Genomic DNA, 11402 nt, shown 5'->3' on the forward strand with positions numbered 1-11402 from the left:
GTGGTTTTCTTCTCTGTGGTGCTGGGGATTGACCCTGGGCCTTCTCACTAAGCTACATTCCCAGCCCTTTTTCAGTTTTTATTTTGAGACAAGTTCTCCCTAAGTTGCCCAGGCTGGGTTCAAACTTGTGATCCTCCTGTCTCTGATCCTCCTGTCTCGGCCTCCCAGAGCTCTGGGATTACAGGTGTGTGCCACCATGCCCAGCTCACAGTAGCACGTTATATGGAAGATTTTTGTGTATGGTGTCACAGTTGTCCCCTGGCTGGTGAAGATGAGTGGAAGGTCAAGCAGTGGATAGCCCCATCTCCAGGTCGTGGGAATCAGAGTTTCTTGGGAGTGACCATCTGCTCTCTCGCCGGTGACCCTAAGTGGCGTCTCCTGTACTCAGGCCTCATGCTTCCTCTCCTTCAGGTATACGAGCTGCCCTTCTTAGTGGCTCTGGATCACAGGAAGGAATCTGTGGTGGTTGCCGTGAGAGGGACAATGTCTCTGCAGGTAACTTGGGAGCTGGGGAGGGAGCAGGGAACAGGGATGAGTGGGCCTCGGCTTGGAGAAGGGAAGATGTTCACAGCCTGCAGCTTGGAACATGGAGGGAAACACAGAGTAGGGAGGCAGAAGTGAGCCCAAGGTTTGGAAATGTGCCCTCTGCAAAATCGGGGAAACTTGTTCCCTGTTCACTGACCAGTGTCAGGGGCTCAGAGGCCAGCAGGTCCTACCTCTTGGCCAGATCCCAGGGTCCCTTCCTGCCGACTCCCCGGGTCAGGTGACCCTCCCCAGAGCCGGGTGGAGCAGCACATTCAGCCTGGCTATGGAAAGTCATGGCTGTTGGCTGAGTTCCTGTCCTGGGTCCTGGCCACCCCACCCTTCTGCTGGTCTGCAAGGAGCAGTGGACCCCTTTGTTTCTCTGCAGCTGGTGAACACCCCCTTTACCTTCCCCATCCCTGACTTCTCAGCCTCCCGGAGACCCCAGATGATGCTGTGCCTCCTTTGCCTCTGTGTAGTGGGTCCTTCCTGGCTGCTTGCTCACTTCCTCACACTTCTCTGCTGACCCAGAACATGTCATTGGGCCCAGGCTTTTGTGGCCTAGGCCTTCTGCTTCAGACCAGTTCTGGGGTGGCCTCCACCTCAAGATCCTGTAGCTGCATCTTCCACAGCCTTCCAGGCCTCCCTCCCAGGTCTGTTCCTCCCTGTGGCCTCCTGTTCCTGTTCATTCCACCAGCCTTCCCCAGGTGCCTGCTCAAGGGACAGTGACACTGTCCTTGCTTTCTGTGTTCGATCACACCCTGTCAGGTGTGATCACACCAGGTCAGGGACCTACGCTCTCTGGCCACCTGCTCAGTGCCCAGCGCCATGGCCTAACTGCTGTCCAGGCCTCTTCCTGTGCCAGGCTCTCATCCTCCTGGCTGTGCCTTGACTGTCTTAGGGGTCAGCTCTTCCTTCTCAGACTCTCCAGTACTTTTCATTTTTCTTTTTTGGTAGTACTGGCATTTGAACCAAGAGTCTTTGCACTAAGCTACATCCCCAGCCCTTTTTCCATTTTTTATTTTGAGGCTGGCTAAGTTGCCCAGGCTGGGCTCAAACTTGGAATCCTCCTGCCTCAGCCACCAGAGTAGCTGGGATCACAGGCTTGCACCACCACATCCAGCTGAAATCTATGTTTCTCACTGCAGCCTAGTGGGCCCTATCACATGACCTTTTGCCTTTCCAGGCCCCACTCTGCACACAGTGCCCTCCACGCCCATCCCCTGGGGGTTTCTAAATAGTATGGGTTTGGAACCCACCCCCAGCCTGGGGCCTCCTGAGACCCAGGGCTGCCCTGGTGCTTAGCTTGCTGCCTCCTCAGTCAGCCTTTTCTGCAGGCCGTGCACAGCACCTCTCTCAGAAGGCCGCCACCCTGCTGGCCTTGTCCCACAGGTCCCCTCTGCCTAGGGCCGTGGGCTCTGAGGATGCCCCATGTGGGTCCTCCACAGTGGGCAGGTAGAGCTGTGTTGCAGTGGCCCCTGCCACATGGTTGCCCAGCCCCAAGCTCATAACACCTTCTTCATAGCCCTCAGAGCTCCCTGCCTGGCCTCATTTCTTGTCAGGCATCACAGGGTCATCAGGTGTCACTGCTGCCCACAAAGCAGGCCTGGGAGCAGTGCTTCTGCCCTGACTCATGCCACTTGTCCCTTGGTCCCTTTGTAGGACATCCTCACTGACCTGTCTGCCGAGAGCGAGAGCCTCCACCTGGACACCGACCTGCAGGACTGTTTGGCACATAAGGTACTCTGGGCGGTGGGGCTGCTGTCGCTGTGCCCGAGCTGCCCAGCTGTGAGGATGGTGGTTGTCCTTGCCATGTGGCTTCTCACAGCAGTCTTGAGGTGTGGGTTTGAGAGTCACCCATCTGAGGCCACCTGGTGACTGAGTAACTTAAGCTTGGGCGTTGGAGCCAGGCTGTGGCTTTTCTTCCCTCTTTGTTAAATAAAATTAACTTCACTACAAGCCAGGGATTGTGACACACACATGTAATCCCAGCACTCTGTGAGGCTGACAGGAAGACCAAAAGTTTGGGCCCAGTCTGGGTAATTTAGTGACTTCATGAGACCCTGTCTCAAAAAGTGTAAAGGGCTGGGGATGTGGCTCAGTGCGAAGGTCCAGGGTTCACTGCCCAGTAGCCGAAAAGAAAAGCTTTAGTGTAATACAGCTCAATGTAGCAGCAGCTCCACTCCTACTGGGGTGTAGGGTGGAGCCTGTGAACTCCTCCTGCCCTGGCACAGCTGGAGTGTTTTAAAGGTTTATTAAGATGGTGATAAACAATGTCATTTGACTGTAAACAGTGTCCAGTTCAGGGCTGTTAAACACTGTGTGCCCATCACCTCCCTCTGCATCCAGGATTTTTATCACTGCCAGCATGAGCTCTGTCCCTAATAAATACCTCCCCCTCTCCAACCCCAGGATTTGGCTTTTCCAGGGACGTCACGGAAGCAGTCTGTCTGTGACTGGTGTGGTGTTTTCAGGGTCCAGTGTGTTGAATCAGTTTCCTTCCTGCTGGAGGGTGACCAGTATGGCACTGGGTGGCTTCACTGCCCCTGCCGCTCATCCCCCGCTTGGCACTGGGGTTGTGTCCACCTCTGGTGCTCTAGGCCGCTGTGAGCATGGGTGTGCAGATGTCCATTCCAGTTCCGCCTTTTGCTTCTTTGGGTTGTGGACCTCGGAGTAGAGCTGCTGACTCACACGGCAATTCTGTGTTTAGCTTGAGGAACCACCGGACTGATTTCCATTGTGGCCACGCCATTGCCCCACTTCCACATACCTGCCAGCAGCGCCTGAGAGTTCCAGTTTGCCCACATCCTTCTCAACACTTGGTGATTTCCATTCTTGCCATTGCTGGGGTGCCTCATTCTCTGTGGCTTTGACCTACACTTTCCTGGGGACCAGGATGTTGCCGAGCAGTTTTTGAACAGTGAGGGAGTCTGGAGTGATTGCCTCCTGGAGGTTCCAGAGGCTGCCCCAGGGAGGAGGCCTTGGGCACTTGGAGTGGAGGGCAGTGGCTTGCCTTGGCTGTTGTATGCCTTATGTGTTTTTGTTTTGTTTTGTTTTGTTGAGACAGGGTCTCACTGTATGGTTCAGGCTGGCCTTGAACTCACTATATACCCAGGCTAGCCTCAAACTCACGGCAATCCTCTTGCCTCTGCCTCCCCAGTGCTGGGATTACAGTTATGTGGCACCATGCCCAGCTTGCCTCCTGTGTTTTCATGACCAAAAGAAGTGCTACTTCTGTAATAGTCTTTTATTTTTTATTTTTGTGGTGCTGGGGGTTGAACCCAGGCCCTGGAGCATGCTAGGGAGGTAGGCTCTTTGCCTCTGAGCTACACCTTAGCCCTTTTTATTTTTTATTTTGAGACAGAGTCATTAAGTTGATCAGGCTGGGCTCAAACTTGGGTTCTTCCAGAGTAGTTGTGATAATAGGAATGTGCCATTGCACTGGCCCAACATGTTTATTTTCATTTTTTAAAAAGTGTTACAGTAAGAGACTCTCGGGGTAACTGAAATGGAGTGAGGGCTTCTGCTGTCACCAGTTAGAAGCTTGACAGTGCTAGGAATGATCCCCTGCCCCATGTTGGGACCAGACCTGGGCCTTGAGTGTGCTAGCCAACCGCTCTGCTTAAGCTACTCCCCCAGCAGGATTTTTTTTTTTTCCTCTTGGTACCAGGGATCGAACTCAGGACCTTGCACTGGCAAGGCAGGCACGGCACCACTGAGCTAAGGATTTCTTTTTCTTTAACCTTTAGCTGCCTTTTTGTTCAGTTCACAGACGACCCCAGTTCAACTGTGTGTGTGTGTCTATCTGTTTGTCTGTGTGTGTCTGTGTGTGTGAGAGAGACAGGGACAGAGACAGAGAGAGCGACCTTCTAACCAGTTCTGATAGGAAAGGGCTTTCTGTGGCCAGGAGCTGTGGCCTCCCTTGAGCCCAGTGCCTGTGCTCCCAGTTTGACTGCTCGTCCCTCGGGCTGGGAAGGCAGCTGCTCAAAGCTTATTCTCAGCTCTTGGCTCCAATGCTGTCTGAGTAGCCAGGAGCCCCCTCAGCATTCCCCAGTGAGTGCAAGTGCTGGGGTGGCTCTCAGCAGCAGGGGCAGGTTCTGCCTGACTCTGAGTGTGCATCACTGGCCACGTAACAGGTGCCTAAGAAATGTGACTGTTGCAGTTGCAGGACAGTGAAAGGAAGTTAGGTGTTTGTCAGGAAGTGCTGTGCAGACGGGCACAGAATGACAGCCCTTCCTTTGGTATTCTGTCTCATGGTGCCAGGTTCAGTATTCTGGTGCAGGATAATCAAAATAATGAATCTTAGATTTTGCTTGTTTTTGTAGTACTGGGGATTGAACCTAGGGACACTCTACCACTAAGCTACATCCCCATCCCTAGTTGCCCTGGCTGGCCTTGAAATTGGGATCTTCCTGCCTCAGTTTCTTGAGTAGCTGGGATTATCGGCATGCACCATTGTGCCCAGCTGCACTGTTTGAGAGATAATTAAGAACAGTCTCTTGTGTTATACCGAATCTCCTCTACCTCTTCTCTCTGAATATAAGCCCGAAGGGGATGGGATCAGGCCTGGGAAGTGGCTGCCGAGCTGTCATGAGGAGTTGTTCCAGGAGGAGCTTCAATCAACAGGGTTGACTTGCCTCTGTTGGAACTGCTTGCTTTTCAAGGAGCCCATGACTGAGGACAGCTGTATTCATTTATGTAGAAGTTTTAAATTTTATTTTTTGAAATCAGACTAAAACCTGGCCTCCCTAAAATTCACTTTTTTTTTTTTCTGGTACCGAGTATTGTACTCAGTAAAATTCACTTCTGATAGACTCATTTTGCTTTTTGGGGTCCATAGTTGACGCCTGGTCAGTGTCTTTGATTTAGGACTGCACGCTCTCACATTGTTTAGAAAGGTTGGTCTTGTATGCTCTGAGTTTTTGCAGTCACCCATCTGTGCATGTACCGTGAGGAAAGATGCAGAAAGGGACCTGCCGATGGGGGTGGGGATGTCCCTGTTGTCACCCACTCATTCATGAATGTCGTGAACACCTGCCTTGTGCCAGTGTCGGGGCCAGGAACAAGAAAGCAGCTGTGCAGCAGGGCCACTGACCCAGGTGGTGCCCTGTCTAGGAGTGGGTTGGAGTCCCACAGAAGCATGTGTGTGCCTGTTCTTATCTGCTGAGCTGTGCTGAGCCTCATGCCTGCCTACCTGTCTTTTAGGGGATTTCTCAGGCCTCAAGATACGTTTACCGACAACTGGTCGATGATGGGATTCTGAGCCAAGCGTTCAGCATCGCTCCCGTGAGATTGCCTTTCATTTTATTTCCTTGTCCTGTTACTGGCCATCGTTATTTTTAGCTTGGAGCTCACTCTGCTCTCTGTCCCCCAGGAGTACCGGCTGGTTGTGGTGGGGCACAGCCTGGGAGCGGGGGTTGCCGCCCTGCTGGCCATCATGCTGCGGAGCTCCTACCCACAGGTCCGAGCCTACACCTTCTCCCCGCCCCGGGGGCTCTTAAGGTAAAGCCTGTCATTCCTGCATGGAACCGGGGACTGCTCACAAGCTATGTGGCCCACTGGTCTTTCATTTGTAATTTAATTACAATATATCATTTTCAGGAGAAGTTCACACTTTGAAGCACTGTTTAGTTGAAGAAAGACTATGTATAGCCTTCCATACATTGCTCTGACCATAGCTTTAATTTCCTAAATGATTACTGCTAAGGTTTTTGTTTTGCAGTACTAGGGATTGAATCCAGGGCCGTCACACTAAGCTACAGCTTCAGCCCTTCGTTTTTTATTTTGAGACAGGGTCTAAGTTTCTCAGTAAGACTCACATGTGGGATTCTCCTGCCTCAGCCTCTCACAGTGCTGGGATTACAGATGTGCACCACCACACCCAGCCTAAGATTCATTTTTTAAATAAATTTTACTTTTTAAGTTCAGAGCAGAATTCAGCTGAAGATAGAGAGAATTCCCATATGCTACTTGCCCTACATACCCACTGCTACCACCCATGGCAGAACTGAACCTGCATTGACACGTGGGTATCACTCAGTAGTCAGAGCTTACACCAGAGTTCACTTTTGGTGGGTTTGGACAAATGTGTAATGGCTTTTTTGAAAAGTATGGATGTTGTTGATTCAACATACTGTTCTATGTGACCTTTTGCCCTGATTATAAAAAATTGTACCACAGTACAAAAAAAATGAAGTAAATTAAGAATCAAAAAATAAGAGGAGCTGGGGATGGTGACACGTGCTTGTTTTCCTAGCACTTGGAAGACTGAGGCAGGAGGGTTACAAGTTTGGGGCCAGCAATTTAGTGAGACCTTGTCTCTAAAACAAAATAAAAAAGGGATGGGGATGTAACTCCGTGGTAGAGCACTTGGCAGTCATGTGCAAGGCCCTGGGTTTAATCCCCAGCACACTCCAAAAAGAAAAAAAACCCTTTTCTCCCTGGAAATAGCCATTTGTGGTGATCTTTTTTACTTACCTTTTTATTGGTTTCATATACGTATATAAATAGGTGTGTATGTGTCTGTATTCTCTTGGATGAGAGGCAGTGTATCACACCGACTCTTCTGCCTCTTCCTGCTGTTACTTTTGCTTTTGTAACGCTGTTGCTTTTACTTTTATAACGGTGCACTCTGGAAGAGTACAGAGAATCCTCACTCTGTCTTCAGCTTCACTGGCCAGTTACAGACTGAACCCTAGATGCCGGGGTGTGTCCAGCCTGTGCTCACACGCTGCAAATGGCCTTTGCCTCTGCCCGAGCGTGCTTTTGCATCCCAGGCAGATTCTGCCAGCGGGGCTGCTGGGCCAGCGGGTAAATGTGCATGCATGGTTTGAGTCTGGTTCAGTTGGTGTGTTAGCTGTGGAGTCTTCTGAGTGTCTTTGTTGCAGCTTCATAAAATCTGAACAATGAGTTGCTCTGGCTGAAATCTCTGCCATTTCTTCTCCCCAGAAAGGGTATGGAACAGTGATGCCAATGTCCCACAGACCTGGCAGTGCTGCTCGATTCCCTGCAGACAACTTAGTTTCTCCTGTTTGAAATTTCAGCAAATCTCTACATGAGTACTCCAAGGGCTTCATCGTGTCGCTTGTCCTAGGAAAGGATGTGATTCCCAGGTCAGTCTGTTGGGTGGTAGTTGTGGGGGTTGGGGCCAGTGAACATACTAAGTACTGAGCGCAGTCTGATTTGCTGCTGAACAGGTTAAGTGTGACCAGCTTGGAAGATCTGAAGAAAAGAATATTGCGAGTGATCGCCCAGTGTAATAAGCCGAAGGTAATCTGGGTGCCTGTGTTCAGAGCATCTGCAGGAAGAGACTGTGTGGAGCGTTGAGCTTGTGAATGCAGCCTCGGAACAGGTTTCTAAGACTCCTGTATGATGCGCGGAGAGCAAGAGGCCAAAGCCATGAAGTGCCACGATTAGGGTAGACTGCCAGCATTCCCATTCAGTTACATGGTCTGCCTCCGCTGGACCTTAGTCCTGTCTTGTGACTGACAGTATTCTGATGCCCTTGGTTATACTTTCCCCAAGCTTAGAAAATAAGGCCGCCAAATACAGATTGTAAGAGGTACTAGTATATCCACACCGTATCTAATGGTTGTTAACAGAGGCCAGTGGCCTGGACTATATAGCTCAATGTAGAGCGCTTGCCTAGCGTGCCTAAGGACCTGGTTCTCTCCCTGGGCTACTTAGCAAGACCCTGTCTCAAAACCCTTAGTAACAGTTTTAAAAGATAGGAGGAGATACAGCTCCATGGTAGAGTGATTGCCTAGCGTGTGTGAGGCCCTGAGTTTGATCCTTGGTGCCACAAAAAAAATAAGTAGGTTTAAAAATGGTTCTTGAAAATATGAGCCCAGGCAGGAGGGAGGGAGAAAGAGATACAGGTATGTATGGATATACAGTGAGTCTTGACAAAAAGTCTGAAAACATGTGTATCAGAGTGTAGTTTTATTTGGATAATGGGATGACCAGTGACTTTTACTTCTTTAACCTGTTATCTGAGTTGATTGTTTTTGTTGCTAATCAGGAAAAAAATTAAAACTGTTTTGTCAGCCATCCTCTGGAACTCCTTAGAAAGTGGTGTCTGGTGGCTGGGGATGTAGCTTAGTGGCAGAGCACGTGCTTGATTCCCCTGTACCTCCTTCCCCCCAAAAAGAAAGAAAAAGACAGTACTTAGTTTCTAATGTCCTTAATGACAGATAAAACTGATTTGCAAAATTGCCTAAAAAGAAGGGTAATTTGGGCTGGGGATGTAGCTCAGTGGTAGTGTTTGCCTAGCATGTGCAAGGTCTTGGATTCCATCTCTAGCACCACAATACACAATAATTAAGGGCAGTTTTTCATCAGACTGCATATTTGGTTTTTAAGTATGGCTGCAAGTATAATGGCTTCATCTCCAAGAGGCACCCCTCACTTGTGATCCACTGTTTGTGGTGGGAGGATGACCAAAGTCCTGAGGGTTGCTGCCACCTAGCACAGTCCCACCCAAGGTCCTGTGGTCACTTGCCGAAGACCAACATCCCGTTGTCTTGGTCTCACCTTCAGTACAAGATCTTGCTGCAAGGCTGCTGGTATGAACTGTTTGGAGGGAGCCCTGATAACTTTCCCACTGAACTGGATGGAGACGACCAGGGACACCTGACACAGCCTCTTCTGGGGGAGCAGAGTTTGCTGACACATTGGTCCCCAGCATACAGCTTCTCCAGTGACTCCCCACTGGACTCTCCCACCAAGTACCCTCCTTTGTACCCCCCCGGCAGGATCATCCACCTAGAGGAAGAAGGAGCTTCTGGGAGGTGAGTGCAAGGGTGTGTGGGCTCCTGGGCCTCCACTGGCCACCAGGGAAAAGCTGAGCTCCTGCCGAGCTTCACTAGGTGCTGTTCTCTTTTCTGTTGAAGGTTTGGGTGCTGTTCTGCTGCTCAGTATAGGGCGAGGTGGGCACATGAAGCGGAATTCAGCAGAATTCTCATAGGCCCAAAGATGCTGACTGACCACATGCCGGACATCCTAATGAGAGCCCTGGACAGCGTGGTGGCCAACAGAGCAGCCTGTCTCTCCTGTCCAGGGCAAGGTATCTCTAACGTGGATGTGGCATGACCAGACCTACTGGAAACTGCCCCAGAACAATGCACACACATTTGCTCTTGAACTGACTGAGTGACTTCCATGAGGCCAGTACCTGGATGTCTGTGGACAGGAATCTGATTGGCCTTCAATTCAATAGGCTGTGGAATGACTGCAATAAATGGGAGCTACCTTTTTTTATTTTTTATTTTTGGTACCGAGGATTGAACTCGGGACCTTGCACTTGCAAGGCAGGCGGGAGAACCACTGAGCTAAATCCCTGGGCCAGTGGGAGCTACTTTTGATCACAGTATTAGTGGGATCAGGAGCGAAGAGCGCCAAGACATGGGATTCCTGTACAGTGTGGAGGAACCCCTCCCCACAATGGCCACTTGAGAGCTGCCTCAGAGAGAATGAAGAGTGTCTGGAGACCCTAACTGACCTGTATCCTCTCTTGTCAGGGTCTTGTCCTACCACAGCTTAGAAGTCTGAACTTGGATGGCAGGTGTGTGGTTTACTTGGAAGACTATACCCTGCTCCCTACGGCTCCCCAGTTACTGTCTAGGTGTTTCAAACCACAAGAGTTGAATACTAATTCTTGTGTGTCATTCTGCCTCTGGGGCCTGCCAGTGGGTTCAGAGTGAGTTAAAAAAATAAAGCATATTCATAACTTAAGAGTGTCTACACAGTAACGTTTCAGGTAGGTCCCTTTACTGAGTGGTTTCACAGCCATCATGTGGTGTTTTCTTTGTACTGAACAACAAAAATGAAGTCTGGTGTTCTGGCTAATGACTTAAGATGGCACAAGCATCAGAATTACCCACCAGGAGCCTAATAAAAGGAGTTGAGGATTCCTGTCCAAACGGTGGCTTGAGAATGAATCCCAAGGGGGAAGGAAAGCCAGGAGCTCCCAAGATCACCACAGGACTGGGAGGCCTACTGGGAAGGGTCTGTTGGGGAGCTGGGAGAAACCAGGTCCTCTGCTCTGGAGGGTGGGGACTGGACACCAGCACTGGAGGAAAGGGAATGACCTTCCTCAGACCCCCACTCCTGCAACCTTCAGGGAGAAGTCTCCAGAGAAATCTGACCTCAGGAAGCCTTGCTTGGAGCCCTCAGCTGCAGCAGCTACACCTCAGAGCTTTGGAAAACCTGCAAAGGGCCGTTTTTAAAAACTTCAGTTGCAGTATCATGGTACAGCCCAGACCTGCCTCTCCCTAGACGCAGAAAGATAAGGCTAAGGCGACTTGCACTAGAGGTGCCACCCAGTCTGCTCCATTTACCACCAACCTAAAGCATAAGCCAAAGAGCACCAAGATAGGACAAAGGGACAGGAGACCAAAAGTAACAGTGCAGGCAGCTGCTCCAAACAACTCCAGCTGCAGCTGGGGACAGAGAAAGTGCTGGAACCACCAAACTGACCCAGGAGGCTTAAAAGTAGGTATTCAGAAGGTGAGCAAGAACACTGGAAAACAAAGTGGAAATGAAAGGAAGCATTCTAGAAGGTAATAGTTCTAGAAGAGTAGAAAACCAAAACAGGTGTTTCCAAATGGATAAAGCTCATCAAGCACAGGGGACAATAACCATAGGACAAAGAAGACAAAGGAATTCTCACAATATCCATATAACAGTATATCCCAGTGTAATGGAAATGGAAAAAAAAAAAGTGTAAGAGCTTAGTAGCACTGCGCCTGCCTTGCAAGTGCAAGGTTGTGAGTTTGATCCCAGGTTCCACAAAAACCCCCAAAACTAGCTATCACTAACCTAGAATTGTAGATGTGGCCCAAAGTACAGTATCAGTGGAATGGCCATTTTTCAAAGATGCC

The 11402-nt window shown here is 50.1% G+C and overlaps 1 protein-coding gene across 2 annotated transcripts in view; it reads left to right on the forward strand.

Moving 5' to 3' along the window:
* The window catches only part of Daglb (diacylglycerol lipase beta), a 29199-nt gene extending 18945 nt beyond the window's left edge, over nucleotides 1-10254 (forward strand). For both annotated transcript variants that reach the window (XM_013070629.3, XM_004840440.3), the window contains 8 exons: nucleotides 412-495; nucleotides 2185-2262; nucleotides 5728-5808; nucleotides 5897-6024; nucleotides 7566-7634; nucleotides 7719-7791; nucleotides 9061-9311; nucleotides 9414-10254. In XM_013070629.3, the coding sequence (XP_012926083.2) occupies nucleotides 412-495; nucleotides 2185-2262; nucleotides 5728-5808; nucleotides 5897-6024; nucleotides 7566-7634; nucleotides 7719-7791; nucleotides 9061-9311; nucleotides 9414-9612 (963 nt within the window). In that variant the 3' untranslated portion in view covers nucleotides 9613-10254. The remainder of the gene's footprint in view (nucleotides 1-411; nucleotides 496-2184; nucleotides 2263-5727; nucleotides 5809-5896; nucleotides 6025-7565; nucleotides 7635-7718; nucleotides 7792-9060; nucleotides 9312-9413) is intronic.
* Nucleotides 10255-11402: the final 1148 nt, after the last annotated feature.

Source organism: Heterocephalus glaber, unplaced genomic scaffold (genome assembly GCF_053883595.1).
Source record: "Heterocephalus glaber isolate CG9 unplaced genomic scaffold, H.glaber_assembly_v1.0 deba00001610, whole genome shotgun sequence".
NCBI classification, from domain to species: domain Eukaryota; kingdom Metazoa; phylum Chordata; class Mammalia; order Rodentia; family Bathyergidae; genus Heterocephalus; species Heterocephalus glaber.